Source organism: Lepidochelys kempii, chromosome 5 (genome assembly GCF_965140285.1).
Source record: "Lepidochelys kempii isolate rLepKem1 chromosome 5, rLepKem1.hap1, whole genome shotgun sequence".
In the NCBI taxonomy this organism is placed as follows: Eukaryota; Metazoa; Chordata; order Testudines; family Cheloniidae; genus Lepidochelys; species Lepidochelys kempii.
Genome location: NC_136384.1, coordinates 71,014,328 through 71,041,075, shown reverse-complemented (window position 1 = coordinate 71,041,075; position 26,748 = coordinate 71,014,328). Strand labels below are relative to the sequence as shown.

The following is a 26,748-nucleotide window of genomic DNA, read 5'->3' as shown; positions in this document are numbered from 1 at the left end:
CTCATCAGGCCATCCCTTCCATAAACTTATCAAGCTCAGTCTTGAAACCAGGTAGGTTTTTTGCCCCCACTGATCCCCTTCCGAGTCTGTTCCACAGCTTCACTCCTCTGATGCTTAGAAACCTTTGCCTAATTTCAAGCCTAAACTTGTTGATGGCCAGTTTAGATTCATGTATTCTTGTGCCAATATTGGTGCTTAACTTAAACCACTTCATCCCCTCCCTGGTGTTTATCCCTGTGATGTATTTATAGAGGGCATTCACTGCATACCTGAAAATCAGGCCCCCCAGGTCTCAAGTTGGACACCCAGAACCTGAAGAACATACAGTGGCACTTGTGAACTTGGTTTAAAGTGACTTGCCCAGAATCACATTGAAAGTCTGTGGCAGAGACAGAATCCAATTCTCCTGGATGGTATTCAAGTACCTTAATTACAAGATCATCCTTGTTCTTCTTCCTGTCCTTTGCCTCATTTATTACACAGCTTTCAAATTCTGCAATAAATGAGAAAAGGGCCTGCAGCCTTGTTCACCAAATTACCTAGATTCCTAACATCCAGGAATCTCCTCTTCTCCCAGAAAACCTTCTGGGTTGATCTATGTGACCTACTTTGTTTATAACAGTAACAGTTCTACTATACTGATGAAAAGGTCTCTATAAGCAAAAGATATAATTAATATGACTGGCTAAAATTTTCAGGCAGGTTTTTAAGTTCTTTCTTAGAACAGTGTTATTGGTCTTTACAAAGTACATCCTCTTAAATATTAATGGTGTATAAGTGATTGTGCAATGTCCAAAATGTGACCTCACATTTGCAACCTTAACTTACAGTAGTCTGAAGACAGTTCATCATGGCATGGGGCCCCATTATTTGAGAGACTCTTCTGAAGGGCTAAGTAGGACTGACAGCTCTGCTTGTTCCACATGATTTAAGAATACTTACATTGCCTGGTTCATCCTTCATCTGCTTCCTATGTGGATAGATGTTGGCAGAATTTTAAGAACTCTCCTGAAAATAGTTCAGGGTTACACATAGTTCGGTCTCTGCCAACCAGACCTAGCTCAGGGACAGTGTTTGGATCAAGTCTATCGGTAAATATGAGAGAGAGTAATTTACCAGGCTTCTTCACTGTACCACAAAATTTAGTTTTATAAAAAGTTAATCTTTTTATTGATGTCTTCGTGAAATAAAAATTCCAAACCTAATTTCTTACTCTAGAGTTCTCTCCAATTTTCACCATTATCCATGCCGACTTTTCTTTCAGCTTCTTTAATCTTGCTTTTTAACAGACCAGTGCCTTCTTCTCTTTGTCCACTTTTAGCTGCCGTAGAAGCTACGATCCTACCTTGCCCGACAGTCTTACTTGCTATAGTAGCCAGAGAGATCACAGGAATATTATTCTTATCAACATTGACAGCAGTGAGATACCAAAGGGAGTCTAGATCTCCCATTACATACATTTCCACTGAACTGGCACATGGTCCTGCCCAGAATTGTAGATCTCCTAGATGGCAGCTCAGTAGTTAGCTACTAGATCATAAAAAGTTATGGCAGAGGGATAGCTCAGTGGTTTGAGCATTGGCCTGCTAAACCCAGGGTTGTTAGTTCAAACCTTGAGGGGGCCATTTACGGATCTGGGGCTAAATAAATAAAGTGGGAGGTTGGCCCTGCTTTGAGCAGGGGGTTGAACTAGATGACCTCCTGAGGTCCCTTCCAACCCTGATATTCTATGATTCTAGTCTTGTTACTTAACTAAAATACAGTATAAACAGGAGCTACCACATTGCAGCCCATCCCAGAGAGAGCATGATTTCTACCATTGTCTTATGCCCTGGTTTTTACAATCATCTCTTTTTTCTCTTCCCTTTCTTCTCTCTGCTGTCCTACGAAACATTAATCATTGGGTGGTTAGAAAGCGAAACTGGAGCTAATCTCACTTCTTCCATCTTTTTTCTTCCTATTTCTCTGTGCTCCCAGATGCTGCTTTATGAACAAATAGTTTTAGACAATGGGACTGTGACATCTTTTTCAGTGGGATCCTGTGTCAAAGAGGTAAAACCAGCCACAATCCCTCTCTTTTCTTCACTCATCATACCTCCACTTCCCCCTCTTTATTTCATTTGCCTGCAGCAGTCCTCTTAGTTATAATTCTTGTTCTTAAGATTTTATTTCAAAAATTTAAACTGATCAACATTTTAATGGCATATTTAATTACAGAAAAATATTATCTAAATAATACTTAATCACTCTTTAGACTGAGCTCCTCTGGTCAGAGACCAGACCTACTTTTCTGTTAGGAAGAGCTTAGCACATTGTTCACTCTGCCGTAAGTGATGATAATTTGCCCAAATTGGAACAGATCTATAGTACTTCATCAAGCACAGATACAGACAGCTGTACATTATTATAGTATGACCTTGATTATCTGGTCAATTATCCAAATGAGCCCAATTATAAAATACCACCTGTTCTCGGTAACAGGGGTATGTCTCCCACGCTCTATTAATTACACACAAAATTCCTTCAGTTACCTGAACTTACCCACTGTTAAGCACAATATTCAGATAAGCAAGGCTGTACTGAATCTAGCCACCATTGTTATTCAGGGACATACACTTCACTTCTTATTATGTAATATATGATGTAACAGACTTAGACTCCTACCAGGTATTTGACCTGGTACTGTGTGACATTTTGATTAAAAAACTAGAATGATATAAAATGAATACGGCACACATTAAATGGAGTAAAAACTGACTAAATGCTAGGTCTGAAAATCTAACTGTAAATAGGGAATCATCATAGAGTTGGTGTGTTTCTAGTGGGGTCCTCAAGAGTCAGTTCCTGACCCTACACGCTAACATTTTAATCAATGATCTGGAAGAAAACATAAAATCACCCCTGATAAAGCTTGCAGGTGACAGAAAAATTTGTGGTAAATAATGATTAGGACAGGTCACTGATCTAGCTGTCTGGATAACTTAGTAAGCTGGACACACGCAATGTGTGTTTTAATACGGCTGAATGTAAATGTATACACCTAGGAACAAAAAATTTAGGCCATACTTACAAGATGGGGTACTCTATCCTGGGAAGCAGTGACTCTGAAAAAGATTTGGGGCTGTGGTGGAAAATCAGCTGAACATGAGCTCCCAGTGTAACGCTGTGGCCAAAAGGGCTAATGCAGTCCTGGGATGGTTTGCATAAACTGGGGAATCTCAGGTAGAAGTAAAGAGGTTATTTTACTGCTGTATTTAGCACTGGTGCAACCGCTACTGGAATATTGTGTACAGTTCTACAATTCAAGAAGAATGTAGATAAATTGGAGAGGGTTCAGAGAAGAGCCAAGAGAATGATTAAAGGATTAGAAAACATCCCTTGTAGTGATAGATTCAAGGAGCTCACTCTATTTAGCTTAATCAGAGATGGTTAAGGCGTGAGTTGATTACAGTCTATAAGTACCTAAAGGGGAAACAAATATTTGATAGTGGTCACTTCAATCTAGCAGAGAGAAGAATTACATAATCCAATGGCTGGAAGTTGAAGCCTGACAAATTCAGATTGGAAATATGGCATACATTTTTAACTGTGAAGGTAATTAACCACACAACAGTTTGCCAAGGATCATGGTGATCTCCCCACTGCATTTTCCACTGAATGTATCCGATGAAGTGAGCTGTAGCTCTCGAAAGCTTATGCTCAAATAAATTTGTTAGTCTCTAAGGTGCCACAAGTACTCCTTTTCTTTCTGCATCACTGGTAATTTTTAAATCACAAGTGGGTGTTTTTCTAAAATACGTGCTCTAGGAATTATTTTGGGAAGTTCTCTGGCCTGTGTTATACAGGAGATCAGACTAGATCAACGGTTCTCAAACTGTGGGTCGGGACTCCAAAGTGGGTTATGACTCCATTTTAATTGGGTTGCCAGGGCCAGGACTAGACTTGCTGGGACCTGGAACTGAAGCTGAAGCCTGAACTCACCCCAACCCAGGGCAGTGGGGCTCGGACTCCAGCCCTCTCTCCCCCGACCCGGGGTTGTGTAGTAATTTTGTTGTCAGAAGGGAGTCGGGCTGCAATGAAGTTTGAGAATCACTGGACTAGATGATCATAATGGTCCCTCTGGCCTTGGAATCTATGACATTATTACTTATTTTTCTCAACTTTTATGGGTTTTTAAACTCTATGTCAATCATATAAATGAACTAATCTGTACAGACACTAAAAAATTAATGGGATTTTTTTGAATTATACCATTTGTTTTCTTAGTGCATTTCAGAATAAGAATCACAAAAAAATTAAATGAGCAATTGTTTATTTTTAAAATGTTATACGAATGTGAGAGTGTAGAGAGCTAAATGCTGAAACTTGAAACTAAAGACCTCTGTTTTACCATAGAAAACAAACAGCACAAGCAGTAGCAATGCAAGCTTTTAACGCAACTACCTTTTGCCTCCCGCCAGCATGCCAAACATAGACGCTGAAGGAGCACCTCTAGTTTCATTTCTATGCCAGTTTAATCTTTGGCCTGTTTTCAAAGACTACAAATTAGTGCCGACATCTTATTGATGCAAAACCTGTCCATTATGTCTTGCACCAATTAATGTCGCAGTTAGGCATGTTTTCACCTACTCACCTGCTGTTATGTTGCCATTCTAGCACATGAATAAAAATCACATCCTTGAACTCCAACCACCCAGCCTTCCCTCAGGTACTCTTTTCCACCCAGTCAGGACCCATCATTTTTCTTCCCCTTCTCTTGGCCTCCTACTACTTTCCTTCTCTGCTTGAGTTCTCCCCACCCCTTTACCAGTCTTAAGAGTGTAGGCCTTACTTATTCATGCTTTCCACCAAATCCCTTTAAGTATGGGGAGCAGAAGATGCTCTGCTGCTGGGGTGATGGATCTCAGAGGTGAAGAGGGTCCAAATTCATTACCAATCCTATCAATACAATGCTGTAGTAACCAAAAAACAACGTACAGTTTTCTTCAACATTTTGACGGCGTAAGGCTTCTGGGTTCCTTTCTGCCTGCATCTGTAGACAATGGATGTAGCACCACTAAATGAAAAAGAAAAACAGTGTTATTATTGAAGGCTATTGAATACATCTTGTCTAATTAGACAACACTGTGTGACTTCTTATTTCCAACTGGAGATTTTAATAAATTGCAAAGCAAAGGGTTAAAATATAAACTGCTACATTCTCAGCTGTTTCAGCGCTCAGGTTCAGTGCAGCTAGAGGACAAAGATGTAATTACATTGCCTTTCTGCCCCTCAAATCCTGGGGGAAGTCAGAACATGATACTGCCCCAAATGCAACTCAGAGCAGCTTTAGGTCTGCCCTAACTTCCACCAGCCATCCCTTTGGGCTCTTCTGCCAGTGGAAATTGCCAGATCTCAGTGAAGTTCAGTCACACCTTCTCCTGCCCCCTGACGTGCCCGGAAACTCTCCCTATGCCGGGAAGCAGAAAAGATTGTGAAGCAGAGGTTTAGGGGGAACCCTTTTAGGGAAAATGTAAGTTCCCTCTGCTGCTGGAGTGTCACAAAAGAGACTTAATATGGCCCAGGCTCTAGACCAATGTATCTCACCTTTGTTAAGATATTTGCAAAGGGGAAAAGATTACTGTGCTAATATCCATTCAATTGCCTGGTTAATCATAGCAAACCCAAATCTCACCCACTTGCTTGCAGGCTGTGACACTAGAAGACAAATTCAGCCCTAACAGAAGCAGAAGATGCTTTCAGTTAAATCAATGGGAGTTGTACCTGCTTACCCTAAGCATTTGAATTTGGCCCAAGATCTTCAATTTCTTCAAGGTGGATTTATTAAACACATCAGGTCAGGGCACTGATAATATGCTCAAACCAATGTGTTCCATTTGCTATTGCCAAGAAAGGAATTGTACTGTATCCTTTGGTTAGAAGCAGGAAAGACCTTTGGGATAGTTTTGGAGGTTCTGAGGATTTCAGTTAACCTGTCATTCCATTATTTTTCATTTTAGCATTTGAATTTCTTATTGCCAACTTAAGTCAGAAGCAGAAGTACCAAAATACTGATCACCATCACTGGTTCTTGTGACATATCTGGACCAACTGGAATCAGGAATTACTTGAAACTTTACAAGAAAGATAGTTCTCATGAGATTTCCATTATCAAAATTACTGAGTCTTAAAGTTCGTAGAGTCATAGGTTTTAAAGCTAAAAGGGTTCATTATGATCATCTCATCGAACCTCCGGCAGAACACATCCTCTAGAATTAAACCCAGTAATTCCTGCAGTGGAGGGACTTTCTTCCTCACTACATAGAGTGAGCACGATCAAGCCTATAATTTATGATTGAATTAGAACATACATTTGAGAAAGGCATCTTCATGACAGGTCAGTTCAGAAAAGGTTTAAATAAGTAATTGCTTGAGAGCTTACATGTATCAAACCATTGAGTCTTTTGAAGTTTGTCGATTTCTTCACACAACGTACAGTGCAGGTACTGTATTTCTTTAGTGTGCTAAAATTAATTTTTTTTTAAATTTGTAACAACAAATTGATAAATGTATAGGAGTATTCTAACCTCCAAAGAATTTCAGAATGATTAAATATATTTAACCAGAACATTTCTCATTAGCCAATATAAAGAACTCTCAAATGGCTCTATTCAACAAGACAGAAAAAATACCCAGTTAAAAAAACCCAAACCCTCTAAATAAAAAAAAGAGTTAATCTGTAAGGACACATTATAATAATACATATCTTTTCAATATTTTACTAAAAAACTTCAATAGGAAGGTCACTGTATCAATGCAAATCATCATTATACAGTGCTTTACATATTTAAAGTGCTATATAAACATTACACTAATTAGTCTTCATATACTCCTGTGACTAAAGACAATAAACCCTCTAGAACCAATAACATAAAACAATATCAAATGTCATCTGATTAAGGCTGGAAAAGAGGAGACAGATTTCTGGAGAGGGGTTTCGTGAGAATACTGGGGCAGTCAAAGAAAAGAATTTGGGGTGGGATTTTGAGTTGTATGGTAGGTGTCTGGGTTTGTTATCCACATTTCAAAAGAAATGATTCAATATAAATATAGAAGGGCAAGTTTAGAAATGGGGAGGACTTTGTTGTAAAGAGCATTTTCACTGCATCCCCTGGAGTCCTAATTTAAGAGCCACATTCTTTCCCAAACAATGGAACATCAGGCAGCTGGAGAAGAATGTTAAAGAGGCCATTGCTGGTATACCTACAAACAGTCATGGCTGAAAGCGCTGTTTCTGTCAGGGAGGAAAGGAGCCTTCTAATTAATACCTAACCCCCACCTCCCCCTTCAGAAACAAGTGGCAAACTATATGAACAGGAAGACCCCCAAATTATTTGACTAATGGTGGGGTGCTCATAAAACAATTGCTGTGAGATCAGAAACCCATTTTCTTCCAACCTGATGATCGCGATGGGAAAGATCTTTCCTTTTTTTTTTGGTTTGTTGTTTTAAATTAAAAGCCCCTACTCTAGAGCCAGTCTTCCTCCTGGGATCATGCAGAATGGAGCCAGAGGTTTAGAAAAGAGGGAGTAGCATAATGTCGGAGGTGGACATTCATTTTCATGAGTTCTCTACTGCTCTGCACAGCTCTGCAACATGCTCACAAGAAGTACATCTTGCTTTGTTTATTTTAGATTTCTGCAGCAGCCCTATCATGCATAAATCAGCCTACTGCTTGACCAACACACAGATCTTTCCTGGACCTGCATGGTTTGGAAGGTCATTGATATATTTTTCAGATTAGACCGTCAGTTAAGAAAAAATAGTGGAAAACTTTGGTGCTGAGAAGCTCATGTAAGACAGGAAAGCTCAGAGCATTTGTAATCATTATAATTGGTGCCCTCATCTTGAGTTTTTCAGTGTGGCAAGTGACGAGTCTTTATATGTAAGGGGACTGTTGCCCCCAGGGGTGTTTTAGTTGCTAGCTCCCAGCACTAAAAAGGGGGAACGGTTGACGGGGAATCAGGACCCTGAAACTGACAGCCCCCAGGAGCAATGGGGAGAGGCCAATGCTCCAGGTCAGCCTGAAGGACAGGGCGGGCAGGCTAATCAGGGAGTCAGGAGGCCAGGGACGTCCCCTCCTCCATGTGAGCTGGAATTGCCTGGGTCAGACAGAGTGGGGCCGAGCTAAGGAGAAAGCAGGGGCCTGAGCTGAGGTGGGGAGCAGAGCTGTGCCAGATCCAGAGGAACCAGAAAAGCAGCTCAGAGAGAGCAGACCCTGTCCTGGGGGCAGAGCTGCAGCCCCAAAGCCAGAGGCACAGCCCAGAGCGAAGAGCTGCAGCAATCAGAGTCAGAGGGGCCAGAAAAACAGCCCAGGAAGCAGGTCAGTGCTGGGAGCAGAGTCACAGAAGCAGCCTGCAGAGGAGACCTGTCCTGGGAGCAGAGCTTCAGCAACCAGAGCCAGAGGGGCCAAAGAAGCAGCCCAGAGAGCTGGAGGCAGAGCAGCAGCAGCAGTGCTGAGACGGAGTGGTGGAGCTGGGGCTGGAGCAGTCTGGAGCTGGGTGCGGTGAGCAGCTGGGGAGACCGAGGGGGAACCTGGGCAGAGGGCCCAGCGCAGGGAGACGCCTCAGCCAAGAGGCTCTGCGGGCCAGGCTTGGATCATAACCCTGACAGGGTGGGGGCGACACTGGGAAGAAGGGTCCTACCACTTAGAGCCTGAGAGCGTGTGGCCACCACCAGAGCAAGTGTCCAACCCACAGCATCCCTGCAGAAAAGCCAGGGCCTGAGAAGAAGGCCTGGGACTTACAAGGAACAGACTGTGAACTGCCCTGACATTCCAGAGACATGTTTGTGATGTTCCTTGCCACAGAGCAGGGTGATGTGTTTCCTTTAACCTTTCCCATTTTTCCTTATTTTTTTTAAAATTAAATTGATTGTAATAGTTGATTAAATAACTTGCATTTGCTTTAACTTGTATGTAATGGTCAGTGGGTCAGAGAAGTGCCCAGTGCAGAGAGAGTATCCCGGAGTGGGGACACCCTAGCCCCTGTCCTAGGTGACTACAGCAGGGCTGGGGGTCGAGCCCCCCAGGAATCCTGGACCCAGCCTTGTTGGGGTTACGAGGACTCTGCCAGACAGGAGAGTGGAAGGGGAGTCCTCAAGGGCAGGGAGGCCACTGGGTAAAGGAAGTGGGAGCAAGGACTCAGATCCTTTCGCTAGCCCGCTTCACTGGGGTAGTGCAGAAGCCAGGAAAGTTCCCCACAATAGCGGGACTATTCCCCTGCTTATATAATGTTAGAAAAGAGATTTTCATGAGCAGGCAGGGTTTGGAAGGGCTCACAACTTCATTTCTGGTTCCCTCTCTCTCTCCTTGGAGTATTAAAGTCTAACTAAACTCCAAGCACAAATTATTCAGAGTTGGTTGGAATCATATTAAGAGGACATATAAGAGAAAACAGAAGTAGTTTGCCATGCTAAGAGTCTGAATTTCTACTCTGTGGAAAATACTGGAATTTCTTTTACAGCTCCTGGAAATCAGGTTAGTGATTTTGGATGAGATTTATTTTTAAAGCTGAGATACATACTGCACAAATGAGTGGGGTTTTTAAAAATAAATAAATCTTGCTCTGCTATACAGAGGGATGCCTACAGCAATATCCAAAGTCTGAACTTGCAAAAAAGCCTAAGAAACACTATATAAATCTCATCTAATGCTGCTTGAGTATGAATGACTGTGACCCTAACAGCATCCCAGTGCAAGAGGGCACGGGCCTCACTGGTACCTGGTAGTGAGTTTCAGTTGGCCTGACAAGTTCAGTGTACCCCAATTCATTAATGTCAGATGGTATCTGATGCATGTCATGTACAGCATCATTGGAAGACTAACACCACACTGATCATTAATCTTCTTGTGTGGTGTGCATATGGTAAATGCCAAAGGTACAACAGAAATATCAAGGAAACATGGAACTAAAATGTATTTACCAGACAAGACTGGGGACTGGGTAAAGAGGTTTCTCCCCGACAAAGAACAAGCTGACATCTCCAGCCAGCTGTCATCAGAGTTGCTTACCAATCACATGGCAAGTGTCCATTCATTTGCAAAGAAGAGGGAAGGAACAGATTAATTGGCATTTTAGCAAACACCTAGAGAGAAGGAAACTAGCATGGAACTTCCTTTGCAATCATACTTCATGTCTCCTTCCATACAGCTTGAATTGACTTTATTTTGGGAGGCATCCTTCAGAAGACTCCATGTCAAAGGTTCACTGGACTGTAAAAGAGAGGGGCAGAAAACCCCAAGTAATCTTTCACCTAAGATGACAGACACACTGAGGAATTTGTCTTTGGGAAGAGATTCTGACCAGAGGGGAGGTCAGCTATCTTGCTGGAAGAAGTGGGTGGTAAGAATCTTACCTGATACTTAGACAATAGTTTGTTTCAGTTTTAGCATTAGGAAATGTATTTTTCCTTTGTTTGTAACCCTTTCTAACTGTATTCCTTGTACTTGGCATCACTTAAAATCCTCTCTCCTTTGGTTAATCAGCTTGTTTGACTTTTAATCTACACCAGCCTAGTACTGTGCTTGAACTGAAGTGATTGTTAACTCCAGTTCAAGTGAGAAGCTGTGCCTTGTGTCTCTTCAGAGGAGCCAATGAACCTTATCATTCCTCTGAATGGTCCAGAAAAGGGCTGGACCTTGCAGAGCACACGGTTTTGTGAAATTCAGGACTGTTGGGGAGGGGGGGTGTTGGATTCACTTGGCTGGTAGTCACAGAGGAAACACACACCAGTACCCACTCCAGGCTGGTGCAGCACAAGTCTCTTATTTACCGTCACAGCAGAATATTCCCCACCCCCAGTGCCAAAGAAGTCTAACAAAGTCAGCATTGGCACTGCACCACTCCCAAATGTCTAGTAACCAAGGCTGGTGGATACCAGAGTGTGGCTGGGGTGTAACAAGCAGACTGCTGGAATCAGAGTGCTGAGCCAGACCTGCTCAACACATTGACCGTGCATGCTTATCTGCTGGCTGTCAGTGTACAGGCTTTGAGCCACTGCAGCAGAGCATATAAAGTACCAGAGTTACAGGGAAGGTGGCGAACACAACAATGACATCTAAACATAAAAGTGCTTTGAAAATAAAAACACTTGCTCCCATACAATAAATTAATTGCACTAAGATTAGGGACAACTTGTGGGAGGCACCATTACTCGCTCATTGTGAATGTGGACAAGCAGCTAGGAAAAAGAGTTTTTATTCTACAATGGTGCTATTATTTTGTTGCAATTGTAATGATTTTGGCAAGCGGGAAAATTTAATTTCAGTTGTCAATCTCAATGATTTTGCTGCTTTTATTCTTTGAGCTTTCACACAAACTTTAGAAATGAAATCAGAGGGAAAAATGAGATGACATACTTTGCATATATGTGCTATAATATTTTGCTAATTAATTTGAAATAGCTCTTAAAACATTCAAACACAGGAATAAAGCCCCCTTTTTCTTCATATATTTGTATGTATGTATCTTGGGTTTTGTTGTTGAATATTTTTAGTCATATGTTGTGTGTGAATATTATGGATTTTTCATATTTGAGTCTTTTGGAATTGCTGAAATGTAAACCAAGTAGAATAGCAGAAATGATCATTTGCACACTGTTTTTATTTTTTATACACACTCAACATATGTAGAGTTGGATTATGTAATTAAAGACTGTTTGACTGTGTTTTTATAGTACTTAGAACAATGGAGTCCTGGTCCATGATTCGGACTTCTGGGTGCTACAATATTACAAATAAATAATAATATGCATACACACAAGAGAGATGAATTAAGGTTTTATGATAGCCAGCCACCATCTTGGCAGATACTAGGAACTGAATCAGGGAGCTCCAGAGTTAAAAGCATGAATTTCTAAAGCTTGAGCCAGGTTTCATAGCTGGAGCCTGTAACAGATATGCATCCTCTGTGGATTAGGCACTGAGGGAGACACATACCACACGCTGACCAGTGTGCAGAAATATCACAGTCAGCTTTAATTTGGGCATTTTCTAACCTTTGAGCATTCAATTTTGCAATCCCAATGTCCTTTTGTAAATAATAATATACATCATGCAGTTATTCTTGGGGGTTTTGTTAAAATTTTTTGTCCTGAGCATAACTACTGACTTTCATTTAGACTAAATGTAAAGAAGTGACTGAAACAATAGCTGTCTCCAAATCCAAACATGGATACATGTCTCCACTTAAAGACTCCATCTTCACTGGAATAACCCACATCATCTTGAATCTAACTGCTCAGGCAAAAAAGGGCAAGGCTATTAGAATCATAGAATCATAGAATATCAGGGTTGGAAGGGACCCCAGAAGGTCATCTAGTCCAACCCCCTGCTCAAAGCAGGACCAATTCCCAGTTAAATTACGCTAGGGGTGTATATTAATCAGTGCTACACTTCATCTTTCTCAGCAGCTCCAGAGAGCTCCACTCAGTACAATAATACTAACTTATATACTCTCATCTATAGACCTTATGAAGGCAAATACATTTATGAGGTTAAATAATAATACCCAACAAGCAAACTTAAAAGAGATATGAATTGAGAGATGATTTCTAGTGGAAGTTAAAACAAGATGAGCACTCTATGAAGTAGAGAGAGATAAAGGAAGGCTGTTCTAGTCAACAGACACTGCAAAGGAGAAGGCTCTTACTCCAAGAGTGGTGAGATTAAGAAGGAGGACAGCGTGGAGGACAGCACCAGACAAGCAAAGGGAAGGGCTAAAGAGCATTGAAGTGTTTTAAAAATTATGGGGTGGAGGGAAGGGAAGGAATGAACTGGATCCTAAAATGAGTAGGTAGCCAGCAGAAAACAAATATAAAATGAATGACACTTGCAAAATATTTTGTAATCACTTTAAGGTGCTCAGACACTATAACTGGTATGTACTATAAACACTTGGCAAAATAGATTAGCTATCTATATCCATGATAAAATAGGCTCAATTAGGTCAGACAGAGTTGTTTGGCCAAAAGATGATGTGGTCCTAAACCTTTATGTACTTAAGAAGGCACGGCAGAAGCATTCTGCTTATGTTGGAGATTCGAGACTTGGGAAGGCTACGGAGAAGGGAATGAGTATTCAAGGAAATCAGAGAGACAAGGTGGGTGAGTATAGTGAGGCGGTGTGGCCTCCCTCCGACCTAGATGGGGAGGAACCACCCTCTGTGCCCAAGTGGGAGGAGCCAGGCCTGACTCGCCCCTCCTACCAGAAGTGGGTAACAGGATGTATAAAGGGCAGGGCCTCCAGCTCAGTCAGTGCAGAGACACTGAGGGAGGCAGATGGATCCCTGTGATTTAAATTGATTTTTTTTAATATCAATTCCATTTGACTTCATCTAATCAAACCATGCTTATACAAACAGGAAGGTCCCAATCAAAGAAGTTGAAAGGATGAATGCTTTGAAAAGAATACTTTATCCTGTGCATTTAAATGGTCTGCATTATGCAGTCACATTAATCTGTGCTGTCACAGGGGCAAGTTAATAGAGTTAACTCTCAGTTTTAGGATTTCCGTAGCAAGATACTGAACGTTTCTATACTCTACAGGTATACAACAAGTTAAAAATCAAATCTCTCTCTCTCACCCACACACAGTAATGCAATATCAAAATTAATTGTCTTACATCTACTGTATGACTTACTCTCAATCTTCCAAATGAAGTGGCCCATTAGAAAATTGTTGAGGGTTAAGCAGAATAAAACCACATTAACTGTTATATAAAACTGCTGACAAACACCAATGAAAACATCATCTGAAAGATTACAGGACTTCAAGATATTACTTCCTGCATTTCTGTAAGCTATGTGAAGTCAGTACCTTTCATGGCTTAAAGTCTTGTGAGAAAGCAAAATACGAGAGCTATACATTAAAAGAAGAGCTCCTACCTCAACATATTTTTAAAAGAAATGTTACTCTATTCTGAAATGCAAGCACAAGAAAGATTCTGCAGCACAACTAGTCAGGGAAATGCACCTCATCTCTTTTATATCAAACAGTAATTCTTTTCTATCACCCTCAGACACTGAATTTAATACTGATTCTTAATAACTTTTTGAAAGCTTTCTACTGGAGAAGATGAATTTCTATGATACAGCATAAAACATACAACAAAATTATTATTATTATTATTATTTTTTTTACAGAGGTACAGGAATCAGGTATATAATTTTGTATTAGTGTAGGGTTTTTCCTCATTATACTAGGGATAATACAAGAAATAGAAATACCATAAAAACGTCTGCAATTCTGCAAAGGACTGGAGAATCAGGAAGAGACTCAGGGATTTTATCTTTTGCGGAGAGACAAGCTTGAATACCCATGTTTTATATATTCTAGATGTATTTTGGAGCGAGAAGGCATGGGTGTTGGAAGAATGCTCATAGTGCATAAAAAAGAAGCCCAATTCTCTTATGTTTTAGAGTTTTGTCTGGCTTGATTTTGACAAGAGAGAAAAATCAATATCCTTTTAGCTTTTGAATCCATGACTTTTAGCTTCCACATTGATTTTCTACCATCTGATTTGACAGTTCAATTTAAAAGTCTGTCCTCATCTGGCGTGGCCTGCAAAGACAATGCCATAGCACAACAGGGAATTTTAGATGTTTTCTTTCGACCGTAGATACAGAAAAACACCTTATTTGGGAGCAGAAGGACAGAAGTCAAAGCAGTTTGTTAGAGTCCCGCTATCTTTGTTACATTTCAAATAGCCAGCTTTCCCCAATCCACTTCAAAACAGTCTCAGCTACATACACCAATATTAAATGTTAAATCAAGCATTCTAGTGTTTGCCAAGATCCTTAAATCCACTGCTTCCTAGATATTGATTTACAAAATTATAGTTTCTTAGAGCTGGGCAAGGTTGGTAGAATGTTAAAATCTAGATGTGCACAGCAGTGGCACCCTCCTCCTGGAGGTGGGTAGCTGATAATTCCAGGAGGCACTATTATAAACCCAACAAGATGAGGGCTGGGTTGGCATTGCTAGGAACTTGAAGAGACCAGATGATTGTATTTCTGATTAGACTCTTAGGTGTATGGAAACTCTTCTTATGAGCTGAGAATTGCAGGAAGCACATACACATTGGTGTTTACATAAACTCAGCTGGAGCAAGACTCCAGAAACACAGTTTCTCATTATTAGCAACTAAATGTCTTCTTATCCAGTAGGGACTTACCCCCTTGGGAGGTAAAATGCCCCCTTTTTGACAGCTGAATTTACAGTTACATAATTTATCTTCCTTAAGTACTTCTACGGCAGAGGTGGGCAAACGACTGGCTGTTTTGGGAGGCACAAGCCTCCCCTAACTGGCCCTCCATACAGTTTCAGAAACCCGATGTGGCCCTCAGGGCAAAAAGTTTGCCCGCCTCTGTTCTAAGGGGTCTATTAACATGGTACTTAAGAACACCAGTTACACAGGTGTGCAGGATGAGATGCACGACACAGGACTATAATATCTGAATTAGCCGTTGACTAATCTGGCTTCTCTGTCCTATACTGAAGGTGGGGGGTGTTGTTTCAGAGATTGCAAATTCTGTATCAATAGACTTGTGTATTTCAGTGGGCAGCAGAAAACAGCCTGATCCACTTCTATTTCTTTTAGTAAAACAGTGCTCACGTGGTCATCTAAGAAAGATGAGGCAGAATTTGGACTGCAGTTTATTTCTGATTTTGCTGTTTGACAACAGTAAATATTGCTACTTTGATACCATTCCACATACAGAAGGTTAGCTTCTGAGCAATGCTGAAAGGGAAAATGTGGTAATGCAGATATGAGCTGGGGAGCAGAGCACAGTAGTTATATAGTATCGTTGAAGTGAGCCCTGCAGAACAAAACTATTCAATAACTCTTCTCTCCTTCTTTCATCATCTCCTTTCAAGTATTGGGCCAGATTGTTCATAAAAATAACTATTATTCCTAAAACAATGGGTGTGCTTCTCCTGCATGATTAACAGTTATTTTTCAAGTCAGAAAAGACACAAGGCAAACAGCCTGTGTCAGCATCAAACTATTTTTTTCACAGACTCATAGAAGTATAGGACTGGAAGGGACTCAATAGGTCATCTAGTCTGGTCTCCTCCCTGCATTCAAAGGAGGACTAAGTAACAACTAGACCTTTCCTGACAGGTGTTTATTTAAAATGCTCTTAAAAACCTCCAGTGATGGAGATTCCACAACCTCCTTAGGCAATTTGTTCCTGTGCTTAACTACCCTGACATTTAGGAACTTTTTTCTAATGTCCAACCTAAACCTCCCTTGCTGAAATTTAATTAAACCCATTGCTTCTTGTCTTATTTTCAGAGGTTAAGGAGAACAATTCTTCACCCTCCTCCTTGTAACAACCTTTTATGTACTTGAAAATGGTTATCATGTCCCCCCCCTCAATCTTCTCTTCTCCAGACGAAACAAGCCAATTTTTCTTCTATCTTCCCTCATAAGTCATGTTTTCTAGACCTTTAATCATTTTTGTTGGTCTCCTCTGGACTTTCTCCAATTTGTCCACATCTTTCCTGAAATGTGGCACCCAGAATTTGACACAATACTCCCAGTGAAGCCTTATCAGCACAGAGCAGAGTGGAAGAATTACTTCTTGTGTCTTGCTTACAACACTGCTGCTGAAACATACTCGAATAATGTTTGCTTTAGCTTTTGATCCACTATAAATAACAGATCTCTTTCCACAGTAGTCCTTCTAGGCATTGTCATTTGTGACAAGTCATAATATTGAGCAGCTCTAAGAGTTCAACAAAGTTGAAAATTGGTTTTAAATATTTTACACTAAGATTCCCATTGACTTCAGGGAAGTCAGGGTTTCTCCCCAGGTACTGAACTTCTTTGAAAATACTGAGTCAAATTTTCAAACCATTTGCAAACTGCACAAGCAGCTATATAGTTTTGAGCAAAAAAAAAATTTAAAAAAATCACACAAGAGTGTGTGCATATTCTTACAACTGGAGATTCTGTACATGCACCTTTTGCATATTTGCATTCCATGCAGCTATCATTACTCTCCATGCACTATAGCATAACCACTTACAATATCTTTGAATATGTGTAAAAAAGCATATCATGCAGTTAGTCCTAGTTTTTAAAAATCTTTCTTTGTTCAATCAGTTAACTTTTATCGCACAAGCAACAACTGAGTCCTTTTTTCCTTAAGATAAATTAATGAAGAATACAGGTAAGAGCCTCCGAATTTATTCACCTTGGGGAGAGGGAGGGAGGAAGAGAGAGAGAGAGAGAGAGAGAGGTGAGCAAGACAGAAGAGGAGAACTAAGCAGTAGGTGTTTGAAACAGCTTCTAAAAAGCTTGTTAAGATCTTCCCATCTAGCCCATTTAAGATGAGTTGATCTTTTCTTCTCCTTTAACACATTCTTACTGACCCTTTGCAAACCCTGGACGAGGGTCAACTGTGGTGTTTAGATGCTGCTTGTAATTATTAGAACTGGGAGCACGGGCTGTTGGGAGTCTGAAAGGACAGGAAACAGGAAGGGGGGGAGAAGTTGAGGAGGTGGAGTGAGAGCTACCAAGGGTGCATCAGCAGCTTGGTAAAGACATTTCCACTTTAAAAATAAAGTCCTGTTGAAGTTTGTTGGTATCTTGCCTGGTTGCTACAACATACTGGCGATGAGGATGGATCTTCTGCCTCTGAACCCACCTGCACCCTTTCTGCAAAGCCCAGGTGAGCCTCCAATTACTTCTACTGCCTGGATCCATGTTTGAGACTTATCTGCTTGCAATCATTGCTACAGAGATTTCTGAAGTAAGAAAGCATTCTCTGCTAATCCCCTGCCTTGAAGCAGAAGGCCAGCATATATTTTACACTTTCCCCCTTGCAGACGATAACTATGAGACTGCACTCACTGCATTAAAGAACTTTTTTGTGCCAAAAGCGAATGAAGTAGCTAATCGCTACAGATTTCGCTAGCGTGAGCAGAAAACAGGGGAAATTATAATGCAGTATATTGCTTCCCTGAGGAGTCTATGACTTGTAACTTGTGACTTTGGGAATATAGCAGATGAGATGATTAGAGACCAGCTCATTGAGAAAACAACCTTGCTTCATGTAAGAGAACACTTACTTCTAGAACCACAACTTACACTAGAAAAAGCAATAACCATTGCTACTCAAATTGAGTCAGCTACAGCTGAAGCCAAAATAATGAGCATGGATACAGGAGGCACAGTCCAGGCTGTGACTCCTTTGCAGAAAAGTTCACTATCACTGCAAACAAACGATTACAAGAGGAAAACTAATGGAAAACCACCGAATCAGCAAATTCAAAATACAATAAAAGCATGCTGTCGCTGTGGATGCCCACAACACCTTGCAAGCTACACAGGATGTCCGGCAAAAGTAGCTCAGTGCAATCATTGCAAAAAGATTGGGCATTTTGCTAAAGTATGTCGCAGCAGCCAGTTCAATCAACAGGTGCATGCAGTTACAATACCAGATGTTACTGTGCTGAGCGTGGACAAAATCACTACTGCACATATTCCAGAACAAATAAAGTGCACTGTAAACGTTTCCGCCATACTGCAGGCAAATCACACACTGTTCAGCTAACGCTGGACACGGGCTCAGCAGGCTCTATACTACCTGATTCCATCTATTTGCATTACTTTAAAGATGTGCCTCTTACTGAACCCAAACTTCATTTGGTGTGCTATTTGAAAAAAACATATTTCAGTACATGGCTGCCTGCCAGCAATAGTTACTTTTGGTAATTGCTGTGTAACTGTAGAGTTCTACATTGTCCACAAAGGCACTCCTATCCTTGGCAGAGGTTTATTGGCTGCTTTAAATTTCAGTGTAGTTAATGGATGAATTGATCTTCCTCAGCAAAGCACTCTTGCGGTACACACACCAGTTTCAGCTGGGACCCAACACCAGGTTGAGGAGAAACTCGGCTGTGCTTATGGGTTTCTGCATAAAGTTAAAATGCAGAATAATGTGATGCCTGTACGATAGAAGTTACGGCGCTTACCATTTTCAGTCAGAGAAGCTGTTTCAGAGGAACTTAGAAAACTTGTTCAAAAGGACATTATTGAAGAGACTGACTCCTCAGAGTAAGTTTCACCTATAGTAGTGACGCAGAAGAAGGGTGGAGGCATTTGCCTTTGTGTGGACTTACGGGAGACAAATAAAGCTAGTGTGATTGACAGCCATCCTCTTCCTCACATAGAAGAAGTATTTGCAGAACTCCGTGGAGCAAAGATGTTTTCTACTCATGATTTGCATACTGCATACTACTAGGTTATGTTGCATGAAGATAGCAGAGACCTCACAGCATTTATTACACGAGGGACTATTTTGTTTTAAACGTGTTCCATACGGTATTGCATCTACCCCAAGTGCCTTCCAAAAAATGATGTCATTGATTCTGAAGAATCAACATGGAGTTCAGTGCTATCTGGATGATATTATCGTGTTTGGAAATACTTCTGAGGAGCATGACAATAACCTGCAGTCTGTACTAAACTGCATCAGCAAAGCAGGCCTCAAGCTCAGTAGGTCCAAATGCAAATTTAGACGAACTGAACTCTTCTTTCTGGGCATACAATTTCACAGGCTGGACTAAAACCTGATCCAGATCATATCTTGGCAATTTCAAATGCTCCTCCTCCAACAGATTTGGAAACCTTACGTTCCTTCTTGGGTCTTACCTCCTGGTATGCAAAATTCATTCCCAATTATGCTTCTGTCATTGAACCATTACAAGAATTACTAAGGAGAAGTTCAACCTTAGTGTGGACAATGGATGCACAAGCTGGTTTCAAAATGGTGAAACACTTGATTGTACATAGTCCAGTACATGTACTATTCACTCATGCATTGCCCACAATTGTAACTACTGATGCTTCTGATTATGGACTTGGGGCTGTCCTCACACAACTTCATGAGGACAACACAGACAGGACTGTTGCATTTGCTTTAAGGACACTAAGTAATGCTGAGAGGAAATATTCTACAGTCGAAAAAGAAGCACTTGCTTGTGTCTGGGCTACTGAAAAATGGAGAACTTACCTGTGGGGGCCGCACGTTCAAGTTGCACACAGAGCACAGCCTCTTGACGACATTGCTCAACACGAAAGGACTGGGAAGAGCAGGATATCATATTGCTAGATGGTCTGCAAAACTCTCTCTTTCAATTATGAACTGGAATATAAGCCTGGAACCCAAAATGTCGTCACTGACTGCCTTTCTCACGGGCCTTTGCCTTCACCAGATGGTCCAGTGGAGGATGAGGATGTAGTAGTTGCACTTATTACAAGCACTCTTACTGCAGTTACAAAAGAACAATTTCAAGCTGCTTGTTCAGCATGTCCAATTCAACAAAAACTATGGGAATTTCTGACAAAGAGATGGCCCAGTAACCCTAAAATCCTTGACCCAGTTTTGCTGCCTTATTTTAGAGTTTGGGATGAACTTTCTTTGCTCGATGGTTGTGTGCTACGAGGTACACACCGGCTACTTGTGCCAGAATAATTACAGTCAAAACTCATACACCTGGCACATGATACTCATCAAGGAATTGTCAGAACCAAACTACGACTATGGGATCTGTATTGGTGGCCAGGGATGGACTCCCAAACTGAAGCACTCATAAAATCCTGTGTCACTTGCCAAATGCATGATAAGACAGCAGTGACATGTACCCCTCCATTACATCCTGTTCCTCTTCCTGAATCTGTATGGGAAAAAGCGTCAATTGACATTGTAGGACCCTTTGATACTGCTCCAAGTGACTGCCGTTATGCCATCACTTTAATAGACTATTTCAGTAAATGGCCTGAGGTAGCGTTTACATTGCAAATCTCTTCTGCTACAGTAATTAAGTTTCTCTCTTCAATTTTTAGCAGGGAAGGTAACCCCAAGAACTGGTTTCAGATAATGGTAGTCAATTTACTTCCCTGGAGTTTGAAACTTTTCTAGCAGAGAGGAACATTTTACATAGAAGGTCATCCCTATATTACCTCAAGCCAATGGGGAAATCGAATGGTTTAACAGAAGTTTGCGAACAGCTAAACTGGAAAGGCAATTGTGGATAACCTTCACTACTGATTTCTTGCAAGCATACCAGGCTACACGACATGCCACAACGCAAAGATCACCCGCAGAGTTACTGCATGGAAAACAGATGAATACTAAACTGAACACTGCTGGATTGTTAAAGGCACGACCTGATACCCCAACCGAGGATGATGTGAAAAAAACAGTTGAACAGAACCAAGCAAAGTATAAAGCTTTCACAGACAAGCGGCGGGGTGCTAAGGAACCAATGTTTGAGTGTGGTTCCTTCGTTAGAATATGAAAACCTGGAATTTTACGCAAAGGGGACCATAAATTCATAGCTCCTCTTAAAATCATAGGGAAGAAAGGACCTTACACCTATCGACTTTCTGATGGACGGGTATGGAATACTTCTTATCTTGCACCTGCCTATGTACCAAGAGGAGATTATGCCAACACCCAGTTTGCATTGGATGACTTCACTGTTGTATAAACACAACAAGACATTGCACTGGAACCGAGGCTTGAGAGATGGCCTGTCAGACCCAGACTACCACCTGTCTGGACTAGAGACTATGTTATGTAGTATCTACACTGTTTTCAGTATAATATTTCTGCCAACAGTATAGTGTCTTGTTTCATATTTGTTCCTGTGGTTAGAACAACAATGTTTATTTTAATTGGGAGAGTTTCTTAAGAGAGGAGGGAATGTGGTGTTTAGATGCTGCTTGTAATTATTAGAACTGGGAGCACGGGCTGTTGGGAGTCTGAAAGGACAGGAAACAGGAAGGAGGGGGGGAAGAGAGAGCTACTGAGGGTGCAGCAGCAGCTTGGTAAAGAGGTTTCCACTTTAAAAATAAAGGCCTGTTGAAGTTTGTTAATACCTTGCCTGGTTGCTACAACAGTCAACATCCTCTGTTAAGTCTCTCGTGATATTCCCCAGGTGCTTAAGACAAGCAAGATCAGCTCTTTATGGCAACAAAGGACAGGATAAACAACTGTGGAATGATTGTTCAGTTATTGGGGACTGGCTGGGTTGTTTGTTTTTTAGTGCAGGATATTTATTTTATTAATAGTCAGGTTTAATGAAGAATGACTAAATCTTAAAATCAGACAGCTCCCATAGACTGGGCAATTTAAGGGGTATTTATTGGGTGCACTCCTAAACCAAACTTCAAAAGATACTCCCTAGAGTTTGACTCTATTTTGATGGAAGCCGCTGCATAAAATTTGATGGTACAATATAGTCCTATGCTCTGATCCTGCAAACACAAACCTGCTTGACTTAACTGCTGCAAAGACCTCCACTGTGGTAAATAGCAAAGTTATGTAAGTGTTTGGAGGATCTGGACATAAAGCCCTATTGTGACATCTAGTTTTATGCAACAGCTCCCATCAAAACCACTGAGTTTTGCTTAGAAGTTTGTGACCCAACGTGGCCCAGGGTTTCCAGACCCAATAAGAAGGATTTAATTTTAGTGTTTGATAGACTGTTAAAAGTTCTTTACTTCTTTCTAGCTCCTCAATTTATTTTTGTTCTTAATCCAGTTTGTGATATGAATTTAGGGGCTATTCACTATGGCAGCATGAAAGGGGTTCAGATAATGCTCTCAATAACTGCAAATGCACATCAAACACAAATGTTTTATATGCTTTAAGGATTTCTGGTTAAAATGTTATGTAATCCACTTATAAAACGATTGTGGTTTTGGAGTGAACAATGATAGCTGAAATCAAAGATTCGTACAACATGATATCATTTCTGTCATTTCTAATATTCCTGGAATAATGAAACAACTTAGACTGAGCCATTAAACCTTAACGATAACAATAACTTGAAAAGAGTCACTGCTACTTTCAGCTGCAATTTTATTGTGAATACTTATTTATTATTTTCTACATCCAAATGGGGTGTGTATATATATAAAAACATACAAAGTACAAGTTAAAGCACCTAGCACACCACTGGTATACAAATAAGAGAAAAACAGTTTGCACAAAACTAAAGGTTTCAGTATGGTGGTACATTTAGTCTTAAATTAAATCAACAAACTAGATTACACCAGTGAGACTGGAAAAAAAGCCAATTTGCTGTATTTAAGGACTGACCCTCCTAGGCAGTGAGCACTTCCTGGGTAGTGCCTCGTGCCTTCTGTAGAACAATGAGTAGGAATGGAGAAAGTGGGTCAAGTCTAATGAGGGAACTAGTTTGGTGTGACATCTAGTGGTCAGGAATGCAGGCTGGTGGCCAGGTTGCTACTAGACAAGCACAGGCCTCTCATCAAATAACATTGGCCTCTGTGCAAGCTCTGTAAAGATCTCTTTCCTACAACTTTGCCTGCTGTCACCAATTGCTCATTGAACACCTTCAGCTCTCACTAACTTCAGCATAAATTGAGCGTGCTTGGGATTTAGCAGAGTCAAGCCCCTACTCACTACCATGGATAATCCTGTGGAATTAATGTCTATGATTAACTGTATTTCCAAGAGTTTGTTAAGGGTGCCCCCAGGTGGGTGGTCTTTTATGTGGTTATACATTTAGGTAAATTAATAATAAATATTCTAGAAAAGGATTCCAGATCTTGTCAATATAAATTTTCTTTAAACATCTGTAGAGAATCATTTTTTAAATTGCCTAAAACAGTAAATGACTAATCTGTGGCTCTATAGGATGTATTAAGTACAGATTGCAGTTTCCAACTTTTGTGATTTCCATTTTGAAAGAATCAGTCTTTTGGCTAGTGGCAGTGCTCTGTAATGCAGGATAATGATTATAATTTAATATATGTGGATTGGTATTTCCAAGTATAAAGACTTCAGCACAAAATTGTATTACAAGTTTAAAGTTAAATTAATTCTCTCATGTTATCCCCAAAGTGGTGAAACTTCAGTTACTGCATGCATTAGATGTCCCTTTTGACTGGTATTTCCAGCCTCTCTCAGAATTCAGCATAATAAAATCAAATTTAAGCAGTGTCCAGTACATATTCCGTCTAGGATTTATGTCTTCCCCCTACTATATACACATAGACATAGTAGTTTCATCACATTTAGGATGTTTTAGGGTCAAATTTTCAGAAAGATTTGAAGTAAAAAAATGTGGTCAATTGTGTATATGTATTGGTGCATGCAGTTACAAAGCACACACCAGGTATATGCAGATGCAAATGGCTAGTTAGATGTCTAAATGACCACTTGCACTTACAAATATCCAATTAGTACCACAGTCACAGAAAGTATGTTTCACTCTGCAAATGTAGAACTGCAAATGCATGTAAACATCAACCCTTTCTCTCTATTAAATCCTAGGACATAATATTTTTATTTATAAGACAATTAATAAATTATTAAATTAGTTTAATTCAATTCTCCATGTTTACATAAATTCAATTTTACCTTGAAAAGTGGCTGTGTAAAAATGGCAGTATCTATCCAACAGCTCTGTTTCTTTTGTGTATTCATTTGTGTCTGTTTACTTTACTAAAAAAATTGCTCTTTTCTCCTGTTAACCCTGTAGAGTGAACACAGCTAAGGGAATGAGCCAGACTCCATTGCTGCTTGTGCACCATCCACAGAAGTTATACTCAAGTTTCCACCTGTGCAAACCCATTGATTGGGAAAACAGGTTCCATCACAACCCTCACCATAAACACTGGTATAGTTGCTACACCCTCTCAAACATCAACAGGCAGCTGAAAAGGGATAGTTCAGCCATGTTGTAGAGTAATTTGTACTCTGAAGACAAAACATTCAGCAATGGGTCACCACTCAGAGTACATTTTCCATCGTTTGACCAGAATGACAGACTTTCTAAAGACAAGAGTATTGAACCCCTAGTACTCGCTGCAAAAACCAACTAAAATAATCAAAAGGCACATTTAATGAGCAAATGTATACTATAGCTGTGTTCAAATGCTGTCTAGTTGAGAAATTAGGGTTTTCCTATCCATGGGATAGTGACAAAACAAGGAGAACACACACACTGGACAGAAACTGGCTCAGCTAATTCTGGCCTAATTTTCAGCCTGTATGGGTACCCACACAAATTGAATTTAGGCAGGATTTTCTGTGTGTCGATTAGCTTGACTTCACATGCAAGAGTTTTTGAAAATTTGGACCACTGCCCTTCTTTCCCCCCCCCTTCCCCCAGAATGAAACTGATTTGTGTGAATTAGATAACAGGATGGCCTCTCTTCTTTGGTGACTATTTCTTTTAGGTTGCAAACTTTGGTCACTGGTCATTTCACAAGCAAAAGAAAGCGGAGGAGAGAGAGCATACTTTTATAATCCCATGTACTAGGTGAAAATATTGTAATCCAGGAGATGACCTCAGCAACAAAATCAAATCTCAAGGATTTTGTAAAGGTAATCCTGTTCCATCTGCTGGAACCCATCCTGGATCTACATCCCAGGAGAAAGCTCCTATTAGGATGTCCATTTTTTCCATAGACATGAATATCATTTAAGCCTTTTCATGCTGAAGATCTGTTCTTGAGACCTCAGCATGATTCGAATGTATCTATCCATGCTCTAAAGACCAGGCCAGGGTCTTCCAGACTAGGATTTCACCATCCTGATTTACCAGAGATTGGACTACAGTTGAATGGAAATTCTTTTTTGAGGGTAAAACAGTAGGTATTTGTCTCTTACTGTGACTAGAAGAAAAGGAGTACTTGTGGCACCTTAGAGACTAACCAATTTATTTGAGCATAAGCTTTCGTGAGCTACAGCTCACTTCATCGGAGCTGTAGCTCACGAAAGCTTATGCTCAAATAAATTGGTTAGTCTCTAAGGTGCCACAAGTACTCCTTTTCTTTTTGCGAATACAGACTAACACGGCTGTTACTCTGAAACCTGTGACTAGAAGATTATCCCTCCATCTCCATTGCTTCACTGTATATTTGGAGATACTGTAATATACTGCATAAGGACCAGAAAAGTTTCTGGTATCATTTTGTAGAAAAAAAATAATCAGTGTCACTACATATCTCAATTAGATAATTGCCTGTCTAATGTCAGGTAAAGTTAAGGCCATGCTCTCTATTTTCTGGCTTCAAAGAGGACAAAGTACAGTATGTAAAAGGCCTTTGCACATCTTGGAGAAGAGAGAGGAAGTTTTGTAACATTCTGCATGATTCTGGAAAAAATATTAATCTTATTTTCCACTCATAGAACTTATTTTCTCTCTTTCCGTGTAATCTGCAGCCATATAGACATAGTTCCTAGCCTCTGCAAACACAGGTTTACAATCTACCAGTTTTTTTTTACCTAATTCATAATAAACCTGATAGAAATGGCAAATATGGAAATTCAGTATGAAAGCTGCAGATTTTTTAATGCAAGTTCTTAAGGGATTGCTAATGATATGCCGCAGCCACTTTGGATGTTGTACATGTTCTATTTCTACTTTTAAAAAAACCCTGAACACTGCCAAACTTGAAAAATTGCTGCAAACTCCTAGGACACAGTATTTTGTAGAGTACTGTGTCCAGTCGCAATAACAAAGGAAACTGGATATGTCTGACAAGAAATTAATGATCATGTCTAAATCCAGCCCTGCTCCTTTAGCATAACCAATTTATATTACATGCATTATGTATATTCAAGGATCTGCTAAGCATTAAGCACAATGCTTTATAAACACAAGATAGTCAAGGCTCTACACAACACTCATCCCTGTCAACATTTTGTCTCATT

General features: G+C 40.4%; 1 protein-coding gene across 5 annotated transcripts in view; it reads right to left on the bottom strand.

The window, feature by feature from the left end:
- CAMK4 (calcium/calmodulin dependent protein kinase IV) overlaps positions 1-26,748 on the bottom strand; it is a 291,927-nt gene that overhangs the window by 171,373 nt on the left and 93,806 nt on the right. For 4 of the 5 annotated variants that reach the window (XM_073344679.1, XM_073344680.2, XM_073344684.2 and 1 more), the window contains one exon: positions 4,978-5,056. In XM_073344679.1, the coding sequence (XP_073200780.1) occupies positions 4,978-5,056 (79 nt within the window). Of the gene's footprint in view, positions 1-1,213; positions 1,367-4,977; positions 5,057-26,748 lie in introns of all 5 variants that reach the window. The other variant, XM_073344683.2, reaches the window with a different exon arrangement.